Source organism: Pristiophorus japonicus, chromosome 2, assembly GCF_044704955.1.
Source record: "Pristiophorus japonicus isolate sPriJap1 chromosome 2, sPriJap1.hap1, whole genome shotgun sequence".
Lineage (NCBI taxonomy): Eukaryota > Metazoa > Chordata > Chondrichthyes > Pristiophoridae > Pristiophorus > Pristiophorus japonicus.
In genome coordinates this window covers 370,639,732-370,665,929 of record NC_091978.1, presented here as the reverse complement: position 1 = coordinate 370,665,929, position 26,198 = coordinate 370,639,732, and the positions used below count along the sequence as shown (strand labels likewise).

The following is a 26,198-nucleotide window of genomic DNA, read 5'->3' as shown; positions in this document are numbered from 1 at the left end:
ATATTCCAGATCCCAAACTACATCCTGAAGGGTGGAAGATGCCTGTGGGTGGATTTTTTTAACGTGGGGTGACCGTTGCACACCAGCCACCACACGGGCTTGACAGAGCGAGGTCTTGGTCCAGTGGCAAGTCATATGTCCTTACTATACAATATAAATACACACGAGGCCCATACTTGAGAGTAAGTCGCTCTGTGAGCAGTAACCTTTATTCGCCAGCACTGAAGTGCTGAAGATGGGTGGAGCTTCCCCTTTTATACCTGAAAGACCAGGTTAGGTGTGTCTCCCACAGGTTCACCACCTAGTGGTCAATGTTCTCACGGTGTACAACTTCGGTCAGTTTCTACATGGGTTACAATGATAGTTGAATACATGACAGCAAGGGTTTAGCAGGACGACTGGAGACCAGCTCTGTTGCACGGACCCAGTGTGTGCACATATCGCAGTGTGGGCTGGGCCCGTGCTGCCCCTGGGCCCTCGCCTCTCCTGGGTCTCGAATTGGCGCCTCCCCCGGACCCCGATCACATCTCTCCAGTCTCTCGCTGCTCCTGCTGTACCTGCCCACGCTCCAATCACCGACCTGGACCTTGATGACGTCACTCTTTGCTGCCGTCGCCCTCCTGCACCAGCTCGCGCTGTACCCTGAAGTGGTATACCTTCACGCTGCTCCTGGGCCACGCCTTTTATGGCCCCGACCTGCCGCTGATGGCCTCTCGCAGGTCGGGACCACCATGCTGCGCGAGTGAGCAAGTGTTATTAGCAAAACTGTAATGCGCTTTGAGATGTCCGGTGGTTATGAAGGCGCTATAGAAATGCATGATTTTCTTTTGCCCTATAATAACAAGAGGGAGGTTGTTCAAATCCCTTGACCCCCCCCAGGTACTGAGTTAACCCTTCCTCCTCACGTTCCTCGCTTCTGCTCGTTCAACGTTCAGATATCATTTAAACAGTCCGCGACTCGTGACTTTCACTTCAATTACTTCTGATATTTTTTTTTTAACCACAGCTAGTCCACGCTTTAGAAAGACAACATTACAGAAATGTTACTTACGGCAAACTCCTGGGATGATTGCAAAAAGCAACCGGCTTTTGCAGGGGATTACACAACGTATTGCTGAGTAACTTGCATGTCTACACAGGCGGCTCAAAATGTTCACCTAACGTGAACCAAATATTAATGGGACTTCAGTGATGGGGAGACACAGGAGAAGTGGGATTGTTCACCTTGGAGCAGAGATGGCTAAAGGGAGATTGGCTAGAATGACCACCGGACGTCTTAAAGCACTTTACAGCCAATGGAATGTGTTTGGAGTGTAGTCACTGTTGTAATGTGGGAAATGCGGCAGCCAATTTGCGCACAGCAAGCTCCCACACAAACAGCAACGTGATAATGACCAGATAATCTGTTTTAGTGATGTTGATTGAGGGATAAATATTGGCCCCAGGACACCGGGGATAACTCCCCTGCTCTTCTTTTACATCCACCTGAGAGGGCAGACGGGGCCTCAGTTTAACATCTCATGCAAAAGACGGCCCCTCCGACAGTGCGGCACTCCCTCAATACTGCCCCTCCGACAATGCAACGCTCCCTCAGTACTGCCCCTCCGACACTGCAACGCTCCCTCAGTACTGCCCCTCCAACAATGCAACGCTCTCTCAGTACTGCCCCTCCGACAATGCAACGCTCCCTCAGTACTGCCCCTCCGACAATGCAACACTCCCTCAACAGACCTATCAAGAAAGACTGGATCAACTGGGCTTGTATTCACTGGAGTTCAGAAGAGTGAGAGGGGACCTCATAGAAACGTTTAAAATTCTGACGGGTTTGGACAGGTTGGATGCAGGAAGAATGTTCCCAATGTTGGGGAAGTCCAGAACCAGGGGTCACAGTCTAAGGATAAGGGGTAAGCCATTTAGGACCGAGATAAGGAGAAACTTCTTCACCCAGAGAGTGGTGAACCTGTGGAATTCTCTACCACAGGAAGTAGTTGAGGCCAATTCACTAAATATATTCAAAAGGGAGTTAGATGAAGTCCTTACTACTCGGGGGATCAAGGGGCATGGCGTGAAAGCAGGAAGTGGGTACTGAAGTTTCATGTTCAGCCATGAACTCATTGAATGGCGGTGCAGGCTAGAAGGGCTGAATGGCCTGCTCCTGCACCTATTTTCTATGTTTCTATGTTTCTAGTACTGCCCCTCCGACAATGCAACGCTCCCTCAGTACTGCCCCTCCGACAGTGCAGCGCTCCCTCAGTACTGCCCCTCCGACAGTGCAGCGCTCCCTCAGTACTGCCCCTCCGACAGTGCAGCGCTCCCTCAGTACTGCACCTCCAACAATGCAACACTCCCTCAGTACTGCACTGGGAGTGTCAGCCTGGATCTTGTGCTCAAGTCTCTGGAGTGGGACTTGATCTCATCACCTTTTGACTCCGAGGCTCCAGCTGATGGACTTCAGTTACACGGAGAGAGTGGAGAGGCTGGGATTGTGCTCCTTAGAGCAGAGAAGGTTAAGGGGAGGTTGACCAGAATGATACCAGGGATGGCGGACTTCAGTTATGTACAAGGTACGGGAACATAGTGGTTACGGTACTGGACGACTGATCTGGAGACATGAGTTTAAATCCTACCACGGCAGCTGGGGAATTTAAGTTCAATTAAATAAATCTGGAATTTAAAAAAATCCAGAGTCAGTAATGGTGACCATGAAACTGCCGGATTGTTGTAAAAACCCATCGGGTTCACTGATGTCCCTTTAGGGAAGGAAATCTGCCGCCCTTACCCGGTCTGGCCGATATGTGACTCCAGACCCACAGCAATGTGGGTGTCTCTTAAACTGCCCTTTATAGTTGAAGAAGGCGGCTCACCACTCGGGGGCAATTGGGGATGGGCAATAAATGCCGGCCTGCTAGTGACCCCACAATTTGTTTTTTAACTAGAGAAGCTGTTCTCCTTCGAGCAGAGACAGTGAAAGGGAGATTGACCAGGATGATCCCAGGGATGAGGGACTTCACTTATCTAAAGAATGCCTGCCTTGGGAAGGTATCGGAAGGCTGTCCGTGCCCATCAAGCAAAACCCTCGAATGAACAGCAGCGAGAGGGAGAAATATGGGGTGGAAAAAAAAGCGGTGAATTAAAACATGGGCAAGTAAGGATTCTATAATGTATTCCCAGGTCAGTTTATAAGAAAGTAATCTGGTTCTCCATCAGCGGATTATATAATACCCATTGCTCTCGGGAGGGCACGAGGAGCTTTTAAAACAAACTGTTCTTGGAAACATTACCACTGGCGTGTCAACTGTGGCTCAGTGGGCAGCACTCTCGCCTCTGAGTCACATAGTTGTGGGTTCAAGTCCCACTCCAGAGACTGGAGCACATAAATCTAGGCTGACACTCCCAGTGCAGTGCTGAGGGAGTGCCGCACTGTCGGAGGAGCAGTACTGAGGGAGTGCTGCAGTACTGAGGGAGTGCCGCACTGTCGGAGGGGCAGTACTGAGGGAGTGCTGCACTGTTGGAGGGGCAGTACTGAGGGAGTGCCGCACTGTCGGAGGGGCAGAACTGAGGGAGTGCTGCAGTACTGAGGGAGTGCCGCACTGTCAAAGGGGCAGTACTGGGGGAGTGCTGCACTGCGCCGTCGGAGGGGCAGTACTGAGGGAGTGCCGCACTGTCAAAGGGGCAGTACTGAGGGAGTGCTGCACTGCGCCGTCGGAGGGGCAGTACTGAGGGAGTGCCGCACTGTCAAAGGGGCAGTACTGAGGGAGTGCTGCACTGCGCCGTCGGAGGGGCAGTACTGAGGGAGGGCTGCACTGTCGGAGGGGCAGTACTGAGGGAGTGCCGCACTGTCGGAGGGGCAGTACTGAGGGAGCGCTGCACTGTCGGAGAGGCAGTACTGAGGGAGCGCCGCACTGTTGGAGGGGCAGTACTGAGGGAGTGTAGCACTGTCGGAGGGGCAGTACTGAGGGAGCACTGCACTGTCGGAGAGGCAGTACTGAGTGAGCGCCGCACTGTTGGAGGGGCAGTACTGAGGGATATCTCGGGAGCCTCCCATCAACAAGAGCAGGCATCGACGACGAGATCCAACACCGCCTCCGGTGCACCAGTGCAGCCTTCGGCCGCCTGAGGAAAAGAGTGTTTGAAGACCAGGCCCTCAAATCTACCACCAAGCTCATGGTCTACAGGGCTGTAGTAATACCCGCCCTCCTGTACGGCTCAGAAACATGGACCATGTACAGTAGACACCTCAAGTTGCTGGAGAAATATCTCCACAAGATCCTACAAATCCGCTGGGAGGACAGACGCACCAACGTTAGCGTCCTCGACCAGACCAACATCCCCAGCATCGAAGCAGTGGCCACACTCGATCAGCTCTGCTGGGCGGGCCATATTGTCCGCATGCCTGACACGAGACTCCCAAAGCAAGCGCTCTACTCGGAGCTCCCTCATGGCAAACGAGCCAAAGGTGGGCAGCGGAAACGTTACAAGGACACCCTCAAAGCCTCCCTGATAAAGTGCAACATCCCCACCGACACCTGGGAGTCCCTGGCCCAAAGACCGCCCTAAGTGGAGGAAGTGCATCCGGGAGGGCGCTGAGCACCTCGAGTCTCATCGCTGAGAGCATGCAGAAACCAAGCGCAGGCAGCGGAAGGAGCGTGCGGCAAACTAGTCCCACCCTCCCTTTCCCTCAACCACTGTCTGTCCCACCTGTGACAGAATCTGTGGCTCTCATATTGGACTGTTCAGCCAGCAAAGAACTCACTTCAGGAGTGGAAGCAAGTCTTCCTCGATTCCGAGGGACTGCCTGTGATGATGACTGAGGGAGTGCTGCACTGTCGGAGGTGCCGACTTTCGGATGAGATGTTAAACCGGTGGACGTAAAAGATCCCATGGCACTATTTCGAAGACGAGTTCTCCCCAGTGTCCTGTGGCCAATATTGATCCCTCAATCAAGAAAATGAAATAGCAGATTATCTGGTCATTATCACATTGCTGTGTGTGGGAGCTTGCTGTGCGCAAATCCGCCAGAACACTGTGGAGAACGTCACTGCCCTTCTTCAAATTAGCTCTGCCCCGGTGTCCTGGGGCCAATAAAAATCCCTCAACAAGCATCACTAAAATAAAACAGATTATCCGGTCATTACCTCATCGCTGTGTGTGGGAGCTTGCTGTGCGCAAATTGGCTGCCGCGTTTCCCACATTACAACAGTGACTACACTTGAAAAGCACTTCATTGGCTGTGAAGTGCTTTGAGATGTCCGATGGATGTGAAAGGCGCTATATTATTTTCTTTCTTATTATTCCTTTAGCTCCCAGAAACAGGCGTATTGTTGTGAAGGAGTCAGGGTGCTTCTCCGAAGCAGAGTTTAAGAATGTCTTAACCCAAATCTCAGGGACGAGTCACAGTGGCTTTGGGCCTTCTCTCCACTGATGGAGAGCCAGATTAAGTTCTTTTAAACTGTCCTGGGAATAGAAAGTTTTCTTTCACAGGAACAAAATACATAACTGAGGTGCAAAAATAGCGAAAGTTGAAAAATTCTATTTGGGAGGGAGGGGCGGGCACAGAATTTGCCAAATAATTTCCGGGAGTGCGTCCTGTCTCACATGTTTGATGGGTAGCTCCTGGGTTGTTGGGCTAATTTCCGCCGGTGATTTGTGGCGTTTTTTTTGGAGCAGGTTGCTTTTTTTGGCCTAAGTTTAAAAAACACAGTTTCCCCAATCAGCTAACTCAGTTACGGTTTTTTTAAGGTAAGTTTTTTTTTCAGCCAACGGGTGGCGTAACCTGTCAACTGCGTTAGTTCTGGCCATTTAGGCCTCAGAGAGCTGTGGAAGCCGGGACATTGAATAAAGTTAAGACAGAAATAGACAGTTTCTTAAACGATAAGGGGATAAGGGGTTTAAGGGGAGCGGGCAGGGAAGTGGAGCTGAGTCCATGATCGGATCAGCCATGATCGTATTCTATGGTGGAGCAGGCTCGAGGGGCCGTATGGCCTACTCCTGCTCCTACTTCTTATGTTCCAAAATTCGGCTGCCCCGTGTCCTAACTTGCACCGAGTCCCGCTCACCCATTACCCCCTGTGCTCGCTGCCCTGTGTCCTAACTCGCATCAAGTCCCACTCGCCCATCACCCCGGTATGTGGGGGGGGGGCTATGGGGATGAAGGCATAGGGGCGGTATGGGGTTTGGGTGGGGGGAGGGTGTGGGGCTGGGGAGAGTATGGGTGGCGGGCGGGGGTGTGGGGTATGGGGTTTAGGTGGGGGGGTGGGGGCGAGGGGGTGTATGGGTGGGAGGAGGGTGGGGGCTGGGAGAGTATGGGTGGGGGGGCGGGAGTGGGGCGTATGGGGTTTAGGTGGGGGGGTGGGGGCGAGGGGGTGTATGGGCAGGGTATGGGCAGTAGGGGGTGAGATATGGTTGGGCGGAGAGGGGAGTATGGGTGGGGTATGGTGGGGGGAGGGTGGGGTATGGGTGGGGATCCCCTATCGGTACACGCTGGGGTGGTCCGCACCTCTGGGGTCTCCCCACCTTTTCCCTCCACATTCCCGGGATACCGGATCCATCTCCTCATTGCCAGATTTTCCCTCTCCCCCTGATATTCTACTGTAACCATTTACACCTCCTCTAGACCCACCTTTTGTTTCTTTACCTGTCCCATTACCATCCTGTTATGCCGAGCACCACCATCCCTTTTGTCTCTCTAATCTCTCCTGCCCCCCACCCTATCACAGACCTTCCCTCCCTGCAGTACAGTGGGACCTGGGGGTCCTGGTACATGAAACACAAACAGTTAGTATGCAGGTACAGCAAGTGATCAGGAAGGCAAATGGAATGTTGGCCTTTATTGCAAGGGGGATGGAGTATAAAAGCAGAGAAGTCCTGCTACAACTGTACAGGGTATTGGTGAGGTCACACCTGGAGTACTGCATACAGTTTTGGTCTCAGTATTTAAGGAAGGATATACATTGGAGGCAGTTCAGAGAAGGTTCACTCGGTTGATTCCAGAGATAAAGAGGTTGTCTTATGAAGAAAGGTTGAGCAGGTTGGGCCTATACACATTAGAGTTCAGAAGAATGAAAGGTGATCTTATCGAAACATATAAGATAATGAGGAATTTGACAAGGTGGATGCAGAGAGGTTTAATGGAAGATTACAGGAATTTCTTACATGAAATGATTTAGCAAACCTTTAAACAAACCTGCACCAACAGGAGCAAGTAATTTAGGGCAGATTATGAAAACAAAAATGGAAATTGTTTAATGCAAGTCCAGGCATATTAATTATGTAACTAGGGGAAATTCAAACTAGGGGACATAGTCTCAGAATAAGGGGCCGCCCATTTGAAACTGAGATGAGGAGGAATTTCTTCTCTCAGAAGATTGTAAATCTGTGGAATTCTCTGCCCCAGAGAGCTGTGGAGGCTGGGTCATTGAATATATTTAAGGCGGAGATAGACAGATTTTTGAGCGATAAGGGAGTAAGGGGTTATGGGGAGCGGGCGGGGAAGTGGAGCTGAGTCCATGATCAGATCAGCCATGATCGTATTCAATGGCAGAGCAGGCTCGAGGGGCCGAATGGCCTACTCCTGCTCCTATTTCTTATGTTCTTGTTGAATATCGGTAACTCCTGTCCTCCGATGAAACGTACAGCAATGGCGTTGCGCCTGTCTTCGGACGCTGGAGGGTTTTCGAACCGTCCGACATGGCGGGTAGGGAGCGCGGGCACATCACGAGGCGGGACTGGGCCATATTGGTGCGGGGGGAGGTGAAAACAGGCCCCCCCCCAGGCCCTCCCCTGAAACATGTATTCACCCACTCGGATTTATGAGCTTGAAACTCAGTCAAAGTAAGAAATGATTTATTGCCTCACAGGAGAGCAGATGCAAGGCCATAGTTATGTAATAATTATGCCTAGACTTGAATTAAACAATTTCCATTTATGTTTTCATAATCTGCCCGATATCACTTGCTCCTGTTAGTGCAGGTTTGTTTAAAGGTTCGCTTCATCCATTTCAGGTAAGAAATTCCTGTAATCTTCCACGAAACCCTCGTTCTGGTGACTGCAGACGGTGAACAATTTATTTACACAGAAAAATTCAATGCAACGCGCCTCATCTATAGCCCCTTGCGGGAATCGCAATCTCCCCCAGACCCCCTCCCTCCCACTGCCGACAAACGACTTTTTGTCAATAGTGTACTTTATCCGGTCAAAAGCAAAATACCACGGATCTGGAAATGTGAAATAAAAACAGAAAATACTGGAAATACTCAGCATGTCAGGCAGCATGTGCGGAGTGAGAAACAGAGTTAATGTTTCAGGTCGTAGGATTACGCCGGATATACGGCCCAGAAACAGGCCATTGGGCCCAACCAGGCCATGCCGGTGTTTATGCTCCACTCGAGCCTCCTCCCGTCTTTCCTCATCTAAATCTATCAGCATATCCCTCTATTCCCTTCTCCCTCATATGTTTATTCAGCCTCCCCTTAAATGCATCGATACTATTCATTTCAACCACCATTCCTAATATTCCACATCCCGAACTAAATCCTGAAGGGTGGAAGATGCCTGTGCGTGGATTTTTTTTAATGTGTGAAACATAGAAACATTGAAAATAGGTGCAGTAGGCCATTCAGCCCTTCGAGCCTGCACTCAATAAGATCATAGCTGATCATTCACCTCAGTACCCCTTTCCTGCTTTCTCTCCATACCCCTTCATCCCTTTAGCCGTAAGGGCGATATCTAACTCCCTCTTGAATATATCCAATGAACTGGCATCTCTGTGGCAGAGAATTCCACAGGCTAACAACTCTCTGAGTGAAGAAGTTTCCCTTCATCTCAGTCCTAAATGGCTTACCCCTTATCCTAAGACTGTGTCCCTTGGTTCGGGACTTCCCCAACATCGGGAACATTCTTCCCACATCTAACCTGTCCAGTCCCGTCAGAATTTTATATATTTCTATGATATTTCCTCTCATCCTTCTAAATTCCAGGCCCAATCAATCCAGTCTCTCCTCATATGTCAGTCCTGCCATCCCGGGAATCAGTCTAGTGAACCTTCGTTGCACTCCCTCAATAGTAAGAACGTCCTTCCTCAGATTAGGAGACCAAAATTGAACACAATATTCCAGGTGGGGCCTCACCAAGGCCCTGTACAACTGCAGTAAGACCGCCCTGCTCCTATACTCAAATCCACTAGCTATGAAGGCCAACACACCATTTGCCTTCTTCACCGTCTGCTGTACCTGCATGCCAACTTTCAATGAATGATGAACCATGACACCCGGGTCTCGTTGCACCTCCCCTTTTCCTAATCTGCCACCATTCAGATAATATTCTGCCTTCGTGTTTTTGCCACCAAAGTGGATAACCTCACATTTATCCACATTATACTGCATCTGCCATGCATTTGCCCACTCACCTAACCTGTCCAAGTCACCCTGCAGCCTCTTAGCATCCTCCTCACAGCTCACACCGCCATCCAGCTTAGTGTCATCTGCAAACTTGGAGATATTACACTCAATTCCTTCATCTAAATTGTTAATGTATATTGTAAAGAGCTGGGGTCCCAGCACTGAGCCCTGCGGCACCCCACTAGTCACTGCCTGCCTTTCTGAAAAGGACCCATTTATCCCGACTCTCTGCTTCCTGTCTGCCAACCAGTTCTCTATCCATGTCAGTACATTACCCCCAATACCATGTGCTTTAATTTTGCACACCAATCTCTTGTGTGGGACCTCGTCAAAAGCCTTTTGAAAGTCCAAATACACCATATCCACTGATTCTCCCTTGTCCACTCTACTAGTTACATCCTCACAAAATTGTAGAAGATTTGTCAAGCATGATTTCCCTTTCATAAATCTATGCTGACTTGGACCGATCCTGTCACTGCTTTCCAAATGTGCTGCTATTTCATCTTTAATAATTGATTCCAACATTTTCCCCACTACTGATGTCAGGCTAACCGGTATATAATTATCCGTTTTCTCTCTCCCTCCTTTTTTAAAAAGTGGTGTCCAGTCCACAGGAACTGATCCAGAGTCGATAGACTGTTGGAAAATGATCACTAATGCATCCACTATTTCTAGGGCCACTTCCTTAAGTACTCTGCGATGCAGACTATCAGGCCCCGGGGATTTATCGGCCGTCAATCCCATCAATTTCCTGAACACAATTTCCCGCCGAATAAGGATTTCCTTCAGTTCCTTCTTCTCACTAGACCCTCGGTCCCCTAGTATTTCCGGAAGGTTATTTGTATCTTCCTTCGTGAAGACAGAACCAAAGTATTTGTTCAACTGGTCCACCATTATAAATTCACCTGAATCTGACTGCAAGGGACCTACGTTTGTCTTCACTAATCTTTTTCTCTTCACATATCTATAGAAGCTTTTGCAGTCAGTTTTTATGTTCCCACCAAGCTTCCTCTCATACTCTATTTTCCCCCTCCTAATTAAACCCTTTGTCCTCTGCTGAATTCTAAATTTCTCCCAGTCTTCAGGTTTGCTGCTTTTTCTGGCCAATTTATATGCCTCATCCTTGGATTTAACACTATCCTTAATTTCCCTTGTTAGCCATGGTTGAGCCACCTTCCCCATTTAATTTTTACTCCAGACAGGGACGTACAATTGTTGAAGTTCATCCATGTGATCTTTAAAGGTTTGCCATTGCCTATCCACCGTCAACCCTCTAAGTATCATTTGTCAGTCTATTCTAGCCAATTCACGTCTCATACCATCGAAGTTACCTTTCCTTAAGTTCAGGACCCTAGTCTCTGAATTATCTGTGTCACTCTCTATCTTAATAAGAAATTCTACCGTATTATGGTCACTCTTCCCCAAGGGGCCCCGCACAACAAGATTGCTAATTAGTCCCTTCTCATTACACAACACCCAGTCTAGGTTGGCCAGCCCTCTAGTTGGTTCCTCAACATATTGGTCCAGAAAACCATCCCTAATACACTTAAGGAAATCCTCCTCCACCACATTGCTACCAGTTTGATTAGCCCAATCTATATGTAGATTAAAGTCACCTATGATAACTGCTGTACCTTTATTGCACGCATCTCTAATTTCTTGTTTGATGCTGTCCCAACCTCACTACTACTGTGCGGTGACCGTTGCACACCAGCCACCACACGGGCTTGACAGAGCGAGGTCTTGGTCCAGTGGCAAGGATTGACCAAGATGACTGGAGACCTGCTCTGCTGCATGGCCCTAGTGCGCACACATATTGCAGTGTGGGCTGGGCCCGTGCTGCCCCTGGGCCCCGAATTCACGCTACTGGGAAAGAGTGGGGGGAGTGGGACTCATTGAATCGCTCGGTCACAGAGCCGACACAGGCACGATGGGCCGAATGGCCTCCTCCTGTGCCATGTGATTCAATGGATGGAAGAGCAGGATCAGACCAGGTGGCTTGTGGAGAAAATCACCGACACAGGTTTGCGGGACCCAATGGCGGCTCCTGTACTGCATCATTTAATTATTCTGCTCCTCCGATTGGCCCAGGCCATCACTACCACCATATCCTTCTATTCCTTTCTCCCTCATGTGTTTATCCAGCCTCCCCTTAAATACATCGATACTATTCGCCTCAACCCCTCCCTGTGACAGCGAGTTCCACATTCTCACCGCTCTCTGGGTAAAGAGGTTTCTCCTAAATTCCCCATTGGGTTTCTGGGGTGAATATCATATATTGACGGCCTCTAGTTTATGCTCTTCCCCACAAGTGGAAACATTTTCTCTGTATCCAGTCTATCAAACCTTTCATCATTTTGAAGACCTCTATTTGGTCAGAACTGGAAAAAGTTTGAGATGTAACAGGTTTTTAAAAAAAAAGGAGGGCCGGTGGAGAGAACAAAAGGGAACAATAGGGTGGGAGGCAGGAGAGATTGAATGACAAAATGGATGATGGAGGGAGGCAAGAGGAGACGGTAATGGGACAGGTAAAGAACAACAACAACTTGTATTTATCTAGCGCCTTCAACGTAGTAAAACGTCCCAAGGCGCTTCACAGCAGTGTTTTAGAACAAAACAAATAGATTTGACATTGAGCCGCATAAGGAGATATTAGGGCAGGTTGGTCAAAGAGGGAGGTTTTAAGGAGCGTCTTAAAGGAGGAAAAAGAGGTAGCAAGGTTTAGGGAGGGAGTTCCAGAGCTTGGGGCCCAGGCAGCAGAAGGCACGGCTACCGATGGTGGAGCGATTATAATCAGGGATGGTCAGGAGGGCAGAATTAGAGGAGCACAGACATCTCGGGGGGTTGTGGGGCTGGAGGAGATTACAGAGATAGGGAGGGGCGAGGGCCATGGAGGGATTTGAAAACAAGGATGAGAATTTTGAAATTGAGGAGGCAATGTAGGTCAGCGAGCACAGGGGTTGATGGGTGAGTGGGACTGGGTGCGAGTTAGGACACGGGGCAGTGAGCACAAGGGGTGATGGGTGAGCGGGACTTGGTGCGAGTTAGGACACGGGGCAGTGAGCACAGGGGGTGATGGGTGAGCGGGACTCGGTGCGAGTTAGGACACGGGGCAGTGAGCACAGGGGGTGATGGGTGAGCGGGACTCGGTGCGAGTTAGGACACGGGGCAGTGAGCACAGGGGGTGATGGGTGAGCGGGACTCGGTGCGAGTTAGGACACGGGGCAGTGAGCACAGGGGGTGATGGGTGAGTGGAACTTGGTGCGAGTTAGGACATGGACAGCCGAGTTTTGGGTAACCTCTAGTTTACTTAGGGTAGAATGTGGGAGGCCGGCCAGGAGTGCATTGGAATAGTCAAGTCTAGAGGTAACAACGGCATGGATGAGGGTTTCAGCAGCGGATGAGTTGAGGCAGGGCTGGAGTCGGGTGATGTTACGGAGGTAGAAATAGGTGGGTCTTAGTTATACTGCGGATATGTGAAGAAACAAAGGCGGGTCTAATACAGGTTTAAATGGGAATGGCAGAATCAACAGCTGCCTTGTGAAAAAATAGAGGCAGAGTTTCTGATCTGAAATTGTTGAACTCGATGTTGAGTCCGATACTTTAGATGGTGCCACTTTAAGTGTATTCTGGAGTATAACAAGAAGACAACATTCAGCAAGCATTATTACCAAACTTCCTCAACTTGTCGGTAACCAGAGGGACACGGATTTAAGGCGATTGGCAAAAGAGCCAGAGGGGGAGATGAGGAGAATGTGTTTACGCAGCGAGTTGTTGTGATCGGGAACGCGCTGCCTGAAAGGGCGGTGGGAGCAGATTCAATAGTGACTTTCAAACGGGAATTGGATAAATAGTTGGAAAGGAGAAATGTGCCGGGGCAGTGGGGAAACTCCCGGAGCTCCCTCAGCACTGCACTGGGAGTGTCAGCCAAGATTTTATTTGTGTTCAAGTCCTTGGAGAGGGACTTGAACCCTCAACCTTCTGACAGAGGCGAGAGTGCTGCCCACCGACAAGAGGTAAGCGGATAAATATTCTGGAATTTTCCCCATTAACCGTTAGATATCAGGCAGCATTCATGCAGAATATCTCCTCCTGAGATGGAACAGATTGAAGAGGGTGCAAGATAGTGTAGATTGTACACGGTGTGTCGAAGGAAGAGGCTGAATTGTCAGCACAGGATGAAGAGCTGGTTTCGCTCAGTCGGCAGAACTCCTGCTTAATAAATCACCGGTTCGGCTCCAGCGGGAGTAATTGCGTCCAATTCTGGGCACCACGCCTTAGAAAAGATGTCAAGGCCTTGGAGAGAGGGCGGAGGAGATTTACCAGAATGATTCCAGGGATTCCCGGGAACTCAGACGCTTCGACATGGACATCGCCGCTGTAAGTGGGACCCGGTGGGTAGGGGGAGCCCAGCTCAAAGAACAAGGTGGTGGTTACAGCTTCTGCTGGAAAGGCAAACCAGAGGAAGAACGTCGCCTCCATAGGATGGGCTTCGTCGTAAAAAGCGAGCTGGTGGGCCGTCTCAGAGACTCCCCCTGCGGGATAAACGAACGCCTCATGGCTCTTTGGCTCACCCTAGCCCGGAACCAGAACACTACGGTCATCAGTGCGTACGCCCCAACACTGGAAGCTACAGACGAGACCAAAGGGGAATTCTACTCCAGCCTCGAACAATCCCTGTCCCGACTCCCAACGAGCGACAAGCTGATCCTCCTCGCCGGCTGCAACCCCAGAGCCAGAAAGGACACTGCCCTCTGGGATGGTGTGATCGGCAGAGAGGGGGTAGGGAAAGCCAACTCCAATGGTACCCTCCTCCTGACAAAATGCTTAGAACACGGTCTCGTCATAACCAATACCCTGTTCCATCAGAAGGACAAATATAAAGCTTCATGGCCACACCCTCACTCCAAGTACTGGCATCTGAGTGAGCGAGGGACCGCAAAGACGTTTGCATCACCTGCGCCATGACAGGAGCTGACGACTGCTGGATGGACCATTGCCTAATCCGCTCCATCATCACCATCAACATTGACCCAAAACAGCAACGGCAACAGAAACAATGCCACAGGAAAATCAATGCCGGTGCACTCAAAGGTCCCTCTAAGAAAGCCCTATTCAGCCAGCGCCTTGCTACCAACCTGACGACTCCCAGTGACCCAGTGACCCAGAGACGCAGAGAGTCCACAGAGCCTGGTCTGCCCTCAAGGCTTCCATAATCAGCACCTGTGAAAAGACACTTGGTCACTCGACCAGGAAACACCAAGACTGGTTCGATGAGCACGACAAAGAGATCCAGGAGCTAATAAGCTGCAAGCACAAGGCATTCTTGGACTGGGAGCAGCAACACAACGCGAGGGCAAGAAAGCAGCTCTACAGGTGTCAGAAGGCCGAGGTCCAACAGAAAACCCGCGACCTAAAGAACAGATGGTGGGTGGAGAAAGCTCAAGAAATCCAGCAGCTCACCGACAACCACAACGTGCGAGGATTCTTCAGCCCAATCAAGACGACCCACAGCCCAAGCACACCAGGTCCTATCCCACTGCTGGCCAAGAATGGAGAGGTGCTCATCAAGGACAGAGAGGCAGTCAGTGCTCACTGGAAGGAGCACTTCGAAGATCTCCTTAACCAAGACTTTGTCTTCCATGTGAGTGTCCTCGACTCCATCCCGCAGCATGCCACCCACCAACATCTCAGCACAACCCCAACCCGGCACGAGGTTGAAAAGGCCAGCCGACAACTGAAGAACAACAAGGGCACAGGAGCAGATGGAATCCCCGCCGAAACACTAAAACATGGCGGAGAAGCACTACTGGCGCAGATCCATGACCTCATCTCTCTGATCTGGAAGGAGGAGATCATGCTGGGAGATCTCAGAGACGCTGTAACCGTGACCATCAAGAAGAAAGGTGACAAGTCCGACTGCGGTAACTACAGAGGAATCGCCCTGCTGTCGGCCTCAGGGAAAGTCATCGCAAGAATCCTCCTCAATCGCCTTCTCCCTGTGGCTGAAGAGCTCCTCCCAGAGTCGCAATGCGGATTCCGCCCACTAAGGGGCGCAATGGACATGATCTTCGCCACGTGGAAGATACAAGAGAAATGCAGGGAACAACACCAACCCTTGTACATGGCCTTCTTCAACCTCACAAAAGTGTTCGAAACTGTCACCAGGGATGAGGGACTTCAGTGGAGAAATTAGAGAAGTTGGAATTGTTCTCCTTAGAATCAGAGAAATTTACAGCACGGAAGGAGGCCATTCGGCCCATCGTGTCCGTGCCGGCCGACAAAGAGCTACCCAGCCTAATCCCACTTTCCAGCTCTGGGTCCGTAGCCCTGTAGGTTACGGCACTTCAGGTGCACATCCAGGTACTTTTTAAATGTGGTGAGGGTTTCTGCCTCTACCACCCTTTCAGGCAGTGAGTTCCAGACCCCCACCACCCTCTGGGTGAAGACATTTCCCCTCAAATCCCCTCTAAACCTCCCCCCAATTACTTTAAATCTATGCCCCCTGGTTGTTGACCCCTCTGCCAAGGGAAATAGGTCCTTCCTATCCACTCTATCCAGGCTCCTCATAATTTTATACACCTCAATCAGGTCTCCCCTCAGCCTCCTCTGTTCCAAAGAAAACAAGCCCAGCCTATCCGATCTTTCCTTGGAGCAAAGAAGGTTAAGGGCAGATTTAAGCGAGGTGTTCAAAATTAACCGGGGTTTTGGTAGAGCAATTAGAGAGAAACAATTTCTTCCGGCACAGTTTCAAACAATTGGCAAAAGGACGAAGGGGAAATGAGGAGAGATTTCTACACACACAGGGCTTGTTGTGATCTGGAACGCACGGCCCGAAACAGACTCTACAGGAACTTCCAAAAAGGCAATTGGACATGTACTCACAGAGGACTAATTTACAGGGCTGTGGGGAAAGAGCAGGGGGGAGTGGGACTGATTGGATCGCTCTGTCACAGGCTCGATGGGCCCAATGGCCGCCTCCGGTGCAGTACGATTCTGTATTTCTATAAGAGTGGGAAAATTGTAAGTGCCGCTCCAGAACTTGAACGCAGAATCTAGGCTGACACTTCAGTGCAGTACCCAAGGATACGATGTTACACGGAGGCCCTGCCTACCTGTTCAGGCAGATGGAAGAAATCTCAACGGCAGCACTTATTCACGGGCTGGGGAGCTCTCCTTGTGTCCATAACCAACGGCACCAAGAGCAGGTTATTACAGCACAGCAAGAGACCATTCTCTCAGCCTTCGTTTCCTGTTTGCAGGATATTTCTGCGTCGGCTTACACAAAAACACTTCACAAACAAACTAATTGGCTGTGAAGCACTTTAGGGCATCCTGAGGAACATTAGAAAATAAGAGTTAGGAGCAGGAGTCGGCCATTCGGCCCCTCGAGCCTGCTCCGCCATTCAATGAGATCATGGCTGATCTTCGACCTCAACTCCACTTTCCCGCCCGATCCCCATATCCCTCGATTCCCTTAATATCCAAAAATCTATCGATCTCAGCCTTGAATATACTCAATGACTGAGCCTCCACAGCCCTCTGGGGCAGAGAATTCCAAAGATTCACCACCCTCTGAGTGAAGAAATTCCTCCTCATCTCAGTCCTAAATGGCTGACCCCTTATCCTGAGACTGTGACCCCTGGTTCTAGACTCCCCAGCCCGGGGGAAACACCCTCCCTGCATCTACCCTGTCAAGCCCTGTAAGAATTGTGTATGTTTCAATTAGATCACCTCTCATTCTTCTAAACTCTAGAGAACATCGGCCTAATCTGCTCAATCTCTCCTCATAGGACAATCCCCCCATCCCAGGAATCAGTCTGGTGAACCTTGGTTGCACTCCCTCAATGGCAAGTATATCCTTCCTTGGGTAAGGAGACCGACACTGTGCACAATACTCCAGGTGCGGTCTCAACACAGGTGTGAGCAACACAGAGCCAGCAGCAAAAGATGGCCCTGAAATTCGGGTCGGAGGCTTCCCGCGGGCAATTGCCTCTGATTGGAGAATTTTTCCGAAAGTAGCTGGTGGTCCGGGAGGAGCGTGGGATTCCGGCGGGGAGGCCTTCTCTTCCCGCGCTGCGGAGCGCACTCCCGTCCTCCAGGTTCCCACGGAGACGGTGCAGTCACGTGTGACTGCTCAGCCAATCAGGTACAGTATTCTCCATTAATAGCAACAGGGACTCCGTATCTACCAATTCTCATCGCTATTAATGGGACAAAACAAACACAATAACACCTAATAAAAAATAAAATACACACCTCACATAATTAAAATTAATTGAAATTAAAGTTAATAAATATCTTAGAGAAAAAAAGTTTTTACAAAGGATTTTTAATTATGGTTTAAAATAAATGTAACGTAATGGACGTGGTTTATAAAAATAAAATGTGTTTTTTAATATTATTTTTTATGTTTTCAGTATGTTTTAAAACTCTTGTGCCTGTAACAGTAGGCTATGGACCGGCTTTTATCAGGCGCAAGAGTTTTCAGGACATTTGCTGAAATCCCGCAATCTTGCCTGTGCTAATGTCCTGGCTCCCGAGATGCGGAGGATCTGTCCCATCTTCCCGGGTCCGTACACACTCCGTACACACTCCATACGGACCCCGTACACACTCCATACGGATCCCGTACACACTCTGTACACACTCTGTACGGACCTTGTACACACTCCGTACGGACCCCGTACACACCCCGTACGCGCCCCATACAGACCCAGGTTGGCCGGGATTTCTGGGCTGATATTTTTCACAAGATACATCTCGATACTGACCGATAACCGCTCGTTTGATCAGATCCACCATTTTACACCTCGAGTTACCTTCAAAATCCGTATCACCGACCAACTTGGTTTTCCCGGTTACAGGGTCCCGAACGCGGTTAATACCGACGTCAATTACAGCTGTTCCGTCTTTGATCATGTCTGCGGTGATCAGTTTCGGAATCCCTGGAGGAGGAAAGCACCAACCCAATTGTCACAGCAGGTTCTCCGTCCTACAATCTTACAGCAAGGCACTTACTGTGTCTCCTCACACAACTTTCCTGACTGGCTTTTAATTAGAAAATATAAATTGAGATGTATCGGATCATTTATCAAAATACACAACAAACAGAGACAGAGAGTAACTGTGGGACAACCAGACACAGTTTGATGTTATCAAATGTTCGCTTAAATATTGCCTTACACCAAGAACAACTTGCATTTATATAGCACCTTTAACATAATAAAACGTCCCAAGGTGCTTTGCATGGTCTATTCAGACAAAATGTGAAACCAAGCCACATAAGGAGAAATTAGGGCAGATGACGAGAGGGAAGTTTTAAGGAGCGTCTTAAAGGAGAGAGAGGGAGACGGCAAAGTTTAGGGAGGGAGTTCCAGAGCTTGGGGCCCAGGCAGCTGAAGGCACGGCCACCGATGGTGGAGCGATGGAAATCAGGGGATGCTCAAGAGGCCAGAATTGAAGGAGCGCAGAGATCTCGGGGGTTGTAGAGCTCGAGGAGGTTACAGAGATAGGGAGGGGCGAGGGCCATGGAGGGATGTGAACACGAAGAAGATAACTTTAAAATCGAGGACGCTGAGAGGCTGCAGGGTGACTTGGACAGGTTAGGTGAGTGGGCAAATGCATGGCAGATGCAGTATAATGTGGATAAATGTGAGGTTATCCATTTTGGCGGCAAAAACACAAAGGCAGAATATTATCTGAATGGCGACAGATTAGGAAAAGGGGAGGTGCAATGAGACCTGGGTGTCATGGTTCATCAGTCATTGAAGGTAGGCATGCAGGTACAGCAGGCGGTGAAGAAGGCAAATGGTATGTTGGCCTTCATAGCTAGGGGTTTTGAGTACAGGAGCAGGGAGGTCTTACTGCAGTTGTACAGGGCTTTAGTGAGGCCTCACCTGGAATATTGTGTTCAGTTTTGGTCTCCTAATCTGAGGAAGGACGTTCTTGCTATTGAGGGAGTGCAGCAAAGGTTCACCAGACTGATTCCCGGGATGGCAGGACTGACATATGAGGAGAGACTGGATCAACTGTGCCTTTATACACTGCACAGGTTAGATGCGGGAAGAATGTTCCCGATGTTGGGGAAGTCCAGAACCAGGGGACACAATCTTAGCATAAGGGGTAGGCCACTTAGGACCGAGATGAGGAGAAACTTCTTCACTCAGAGAGTTGTAAACCTGTGGAATTCCCTACCACAGAGAGTTGTTGAGGCCAGTTCATTGGATATATTCAAGAGGGAGTTAGATATGGCCCTTATGGCTAAGGGGATCAAGGGGTATGGAGAGAAAGCAGGAAAGAGGTACTGAGAGAATGATCAGCCATGATCTTATTGAATGGCGGTGCAGACTCGAAGGGCCAAATGGCCTACTCCTGCACCTAATTTCTATGTTTCTATGTTTCTATGAGGTGTTGCCGGACCGGGAGCCAATGTAGGTCAGCGAGCACAGGGTGTGATGGGTGAGCAGGACTCGGTGCGAGTTAGGACACGGGGCAGTGAGCACAGGGGGTGATGGGTGAGCGGGACTCGGTGCTAGTTAGGACACGGGGCAGTGAGCACAGGGAGTGATGGGTGAGCGGGACACGGTGCGAGTTAGGACACGGGGCAGCAGAGATTTGGATGAACTGCAATTTGCCGAGGATAGAAGCTGAGAGGCCAGCCAGGAATAATCGAGTCTGGAGGTAACAAAAGCGTGGGTGATTTCCTATCTCCTTCCATAAACATCATGCTGAAGACAAACTAGAATATGAACCTTGGCTAACTTGAAGTGGATGGAGGATTGTGTCTGCACCATATGATTGGACAAGGAGCGCTACAGATTCAGTGAAATGGCTGAGCCAAGGAGCCCATTGTGAAATATAGTCTTATTACCAACTGTCCTCCCACACCCCCCAAAGCTTCAAAACCGTGCTGGATATGAAACTACCGAGAACCCCAGGAATTTATGTTGCATAATTAGTCTTTGATTTTTCCAGGAATTGTAACAATTGGATTTGAATAGAAACTTGAAATAATTTCCTTTGGAGTCAGTGACACACATTCCTACTGTGAAATGTGAGATTTTTGATGAAAGGATTCCTGTTCCAACAGCCCTTATACTTCTTTCAACAATGCAAGGTATGCGCTGCTCACAATAAGGTCTCCTCTGCACTGGGGAGACCGGACTCAGTTTGGGAGATTTGTTTGCTGAACACACTCTGTTCATTCTGCATGCGTGACCCTGAGCTTCCGGCCTCTTGCCACTACCGGTGTCAGCTGGGACTCACTGCGCAGCGCCCTCGCCTCTGAGTCAGAAGGTTGTGGGTCCCAGTCTTCAGCACATAAACTTAGGCTGGCACTCCCCGTGCCGCACTGTCGGAGGGGCAGTACTGAGGGAGTGCCGCACTGTCGGAGGGGCAGTACTGAGGGAGTGCAGCACTGTCGGAGGGGCAGTACTGAGGGAGCGCCGCACTGTCGGAGGGGCAGTACTGAGGGAGCGCCGCACTGTCGGAGGGGCAGTACTGAGGGAACGCCGCACTGTCGGAGGGGCAGTACTGAGGGAGTGCCGCACTGTCGGAGGGGCAGTACTGAGGGAGTGCCGCACTGTCGGAGGGGCAGTACTGAGGGAGCGCCGCACTGTCGGAGGCCAGTACTGAGGGAGCGCCGCACTGTCGGAAGGGCAGTACTGAGGGAGCGCCGCACTGTCGGAGGGGCAGTACTGAAGGAGCGCCACACTGCCGGAGGGTCAGTACTGAGGGAGCGGCAGTACATAGAAACATAGAAATTTACAGCGCAGAAGGCGGCCATTTTAGCCCATCGTGTCCTGCGCCGGCCGACAAAGAGCCGCACGGCCCTCGGTCAGCAGCCCTGAAGGTTACATATAAACCTATGAACAATGGCGGAAAGGTAAAGAGCACCGGGCCCAACCAGTCCGCCTCACACAACTGCGACACCCCTTATACTGAAACATTCTACACTCCACCCCAACCGGAGCCATGTGATCTCCTGGGAGAGGCAAAAACCAGATAAAAACCCAGGCCAATTTCGGGAGAAAAAAATCTGGGAAAATTCCTCTCCGACCCATCCAGGCGATCGACACTAGTCCAGGAGATCACCCTGGCCGTATTCTATTCCCTGCAGTACTTACCATTATATCTGCGCCGGCCAACAAAAGGTCATCCAGTCTAATCCCAATTACCAGCTCTCGGTCCGTAACCCTGCAGGTTACTGCACTTTAAGTGCCCATCCAACCGTCTCTTAAAAGTGGTGAGGGTTTCTGCATCCACCACTCTTCCAGGCAGTGAGTTCCAGATCCCCACAACCCTCTGCGTAAAGAAGCCCCCCTCAAATCCCCTCTAAACCTTCCACCAACCACCATAAAACTATGCCCCTTCATAATAGACCCCTCCACCAATGGAAATAGGCCCTTACTATCCACTATGACCAGGCCCCTCAATATTTTGTACACCCCGATGAGGTCTCCTCGCAACCTCCTCTATTCCAATGAGAACAAACCCAGCCTATCCAATCTGTCCTCATAACTAAGATTCTCCATTCCAGGCATCATCCTAGTAAATCTTCTCTGCACCTTCTCTAGTGCAATCACATCCTTCCTATAATACGGCGACCAGAACTGCACGCAGTACTCCAGCTATGGCCGAACCAAAGTATTATACAATTTAAGCATAACCTCTGCAAGATTCCAAAATTCATGGAAACCCACCAGTGTTGGGACTCATTGAAAATGAAATTTGATTTGGGACGATCAAACAGAAAGTTTGGATCGTAAAATGCTGATGAAAGAAATCTACAAGTTTGTAACCAAGTTTGGGATTTTTAAAAGGTGAATGTTTGGGTCTGCAAGAAAAGGGACGGGGTCAATCTCTAAAAGGCCAGTTTGGACATTGGAGCTAATCAAATTATCTGGGAACTGTTTACCCTCGAAACCTGCCCCTAGAAAACATTAGCATTTAAACAATCGACCACGGAAGAAACATTATCCACCCCACTCACAGGACCCAAATGTCACATACATATTCCAACACCTTTTCAACAGGCATAGAACTATCTGGCACAGACTTCCGGAAGTAAAAAGCAGTGCTATCACAATGGACGAGAGCTCATCAACTCAGAAAAGTCTATCAACGCCAGATTAAAACTTAATCAAGTTTCAGTTAGCTGGGCAGCAAAACTTAAAGAAAAGAAACGTTAGATTTGGCGCGAAGATTAAACAGGCTCTCAGAGTATAATTAAGGGCCCGTCGTACCAAGAGAACTATCTCTATTCTGACTATCACAGAAAGAACTATTCTGGCCAAGTACTTCGGAACAACAAGATCGAGAGCACAGGGTGAGAAACCACAGGAAGAGAAAAGAACTTGCCCCAACTGGCTTCAATACGCAGCAGAGGTCTTCCACCACGTCCGGGGTACGGCAAGGCAAACCGGCTATAACCAAAGAACCCCAAAACTGCGAAACAACCCTAACTGTCAAAGGAAGGATTGGTGAGCATTATCCCTGTTGCCCTAGAGTCTAACTTAGCGAGAGAGTAAGTGGGAGGTGGGAGATATTTCTGCTGTGTATTACCTGTGGTAAAGTATTCCCCATTGTTTAGAACCTTTTGTAAGATTTTACAGTTTTATTGGAGTGTATTTGTGTTATTTGCTTTCTTGAATAAAACCCAAACCTTCTTTGTACAAAACAGTTGTCTGCTGCACTTTATCACACCCCGATTAATAAATCCAGGCTCGAGAACCAGGGAGTGGGAGCGACTCGTAACCGTTCTGGTCAGGAAGGCAAGCTAACAGACAGACCACTCCCTACACCTCCATGCCTCGGCCAATAAAGGCAAGCATTCCGTATGCCTTCTTAACCACTTTATCCACCTGGCCTGCTACTTTCAGGGATCTGTGGACAAGCACTCCAAGGTCCCTTTGTTCATCCACACTATTAAGTGGCCTACCGCTTAATGTGAAAACCCTTTCCTTATTAGCTCTCCCAAAGTGCATTACCTCACACTTCTCTGAATTAAATTCCATTTGCCACTGCTCTGCCCACCTGACCAGTAGATTGATATCCTCCTGCAGCCCATGACTTTCCTCTTCATTATCAACCACACAGCCAATTTTAGTGTCATCTGCAAACTTCTTAATCATACCCCTATATTCAAATCTAAATCATTGATATATACCACATACTGAGGGAGCGCCGCACTGTCGGAGGGGTAGTACTGAGGGAGCGCCGCACTGTCGGAGGGGTAGTACTGAGGGAGCGCTGCACTGTCGGAGGGGCAGTACTGAGGGATCGCCGCACTGTCGGAGGGGCAGTACTGAGGGAGTGCCGCACTGTCGGCGGGGCAGTACTGAGGGAGCGCCGCACTGTCGAAGGGGCAGTACTGAGGGAGTGCCGCACTGTCGGAGGGGCAGTACTGAGGGAGTGCCGCACTGTCGGCGGGGCAGTACTGAGGGAGCGCCGCACTGTCGGCGGGGCAGTACTGAGGGAGCGCCGCACTGTCGGAGGGGCAGTACTGAGGGAGCGCCGCACTGTCGGAGGGGCAGTACTGAGGGATCGCCGCACTGTCGGTGGGGCAGTACTGAGGGAGCGCCGCACTGTCGGAGGGACAGTACTGAGGGATCGCCGCACTGTCGGAGGGGCAGTACTGAGGGAGCGCTGCACTGTCGAAGGGGCAGTACTGAGGGAGCACCGCACTGTCGGAAGAGCAGTACTGAGGGAGCACCACACTGTCAGAGGGGCAGTGCTGAGGGAGTGCAGCACTGTCGGAGGTGCCATTTATCGGAAGAGACGTTAAACCCCTGCTCTCTCAGATGGATGTAAAAAATGTCATTGCTTTATTTTGAAGAAGAGCAGGGGAGTTCTCCCTGGTGTCCTTGGAGCCAATATCTATCCCCAATCAACATCACTAAAACAGATTATCTGGGTCATTATCATATTACTGTCTGTGGGAGCTTGCTGTGCGCAAATTGGCTGCCACATTTCCTTAAATCCAACAGTAACAACACTTCAAAAATTGGTGTTCAGAAAGTTAACGTGTAGGTACAACAGGCAGTTACGGAAGCAAATGGTATTTTGGCCTATATCACAAGAGGATTAGAGTATAAGAGTAAAGACGTCTTACTGCAATTATATCGGGCCCTGGTGAGACCGCACCTGGAGTATTGTGCACAGTGTCGGTCTCCTTACCTAAGGAAGGATATACTTGCCATTGAGGGAGTGCAACGAAGGTTCACCAGACTGATTCCTGGGATGGGGGGATTGTCCTATGAGGAGAGATTGAGCAGACTAGGCCTATATTCTCTAGAGTTTAGAAGAATGAGAGGTGATCTCATTGAAACATAGAAAATTCTTACAGAGCTTGACAGGGTAGATGCAGGGAGGATGTTTCCCCCGGGCTGGGGAGTCTAGAACCAGGGGTCACAGTCTCAGGATAAGGGGTCAGCCATTTAGGACTGAGATGAGGAGAAATTTCTTCACTCAGAGGGTGGTGAATCTTTGGAATTCTCTGCCCCAGAGGGCTGTGGAGGCTCAGTCGTTGATATTCAAGGCTGAGATCGATAGATTTTTGGATATTAAGGGAATCGAGGGATATGGGGATCGGGCGGGAAAGTGGAGCTGAGGTTGAAGATCAGCCTTGATCTCATTGAATGGCGGAGCAGGCTCGAGGGGCCGAATGGCCGACTCTTGCTCCTAATCCTTTTGTTCTGATGTTCTATTAGGCACTTTACAACCTCCTGGACTCATCGAGTTCAACAATTTCAGATTATAACCTCTGCCCATATTTTTCGGACAGATTCTGCTCAGAACCTCCTTCAGACCCATCTTTTGTGTCTACCTATCCCATTACCGTCTCCTCTTCCCTCACTCCATCATCCCTTTTGTCATTCATTTTCTCCTGCCTCCCACCCTATCACAGACCTTCCCTTTTGTTCTTCCTGCCCTCCCCCCGCCCCGCCCCCGGACTTGCGTAAAATCATCATCATAGGCAGTCCCTCAGAATCGAGGAAGACTTCTTCCACTCTTAAAGTGAGTTCTCAGGTGACTGAACAGTCCAATATGGGAATTACAGTCTCTGTCACAGGTGGGACAGACAGTGGTTGAGGGAAGGGGAGGGTGGGACAGGTTTGCCGCACGCTCCTTCCGCTGCCTGCGCTAGGTTTCTGCATGCTCTTGGCGACGAGACTCGAGGTGCTCAGCGCCCTCCTGGATGCTCTTCCTCCACTTAGGGCGGTCTTTGGCCAGGGACTCCCAGGTGTCGGTGGGGATGTTGCACTTTTTCAGGGAGGCTTTGAGGGTGTCCTTGTAATGTTTCCTCTGCCCACCTTTGGCTCGTTTGCCGTGTAGGAGTTCCGAGTAGAGCGCTTGCTTTGGGAGTCTCGTGTCTGCCATGCGGACAATGTGGCCCGCCCAGCGGAGCTGGTCGAGTGTGGCCAGTGCTTCAATGCTGGGGATGTTGGCCTGGTCGAGGACGCTAACGTTGGTGCGTCTGTCCTCCCAGGGGATGTGTAGGATCTTGCGGAGACATCGTTGGTGGTATTTCTCCAGCAACTTGAGGAGTCTATTGTACGTGGTCCATGTCTCTGAGCCATACAGGAGGTCGGGTATCACTACAGCCCTGGAGACCATGAGCTTGGTAGCAGATTTGAGGGCCTGGTCTTCAAACACTCTTTTCCTCAGGCGGCCGAAGGCTGCACTGGCGCACTGGAGGCAGTGTTGGATCTCGTCATCGATGCCTGCTCTTGTTGATAAGAAGCTCCCGAGGTATGGGAAATGGTCCACGTTGTCCAGGGCCGCGCCGTGGATCTTGAT

General features: G+C 50.1%; 1 protein-coding gene across 3 annotated transcripts in view; it reads right to left on the bottom strand.

Moving 5' to 3' along the window:
* The window catches only part of LOC139250708 (bifunctional methylenetetrahydrofolate dehydrogenase/cyclohydrolase 2, mitochondrial-like), a 94,201-nt gene that overhangs the window by 13,723 nt on the left and 54,280 nt on the right, over nucleotides 1-26,198 (bottom strand). For all 3 annotated transcript variants that reach the window (XM_070873096.1, XM_070873097.1, XM_070873099.1), the window contains exon 7: nucleotides 18,218-18,343. In XM_070873096.1, coding sequence (XP_070729197.1) covers nucleotides 18,218-18,343 — 126 coding nt within the window. The remainder of the gene's footprint in view (nucleotides 1-18,217; nucleotides 18,344-26,198) is intronic.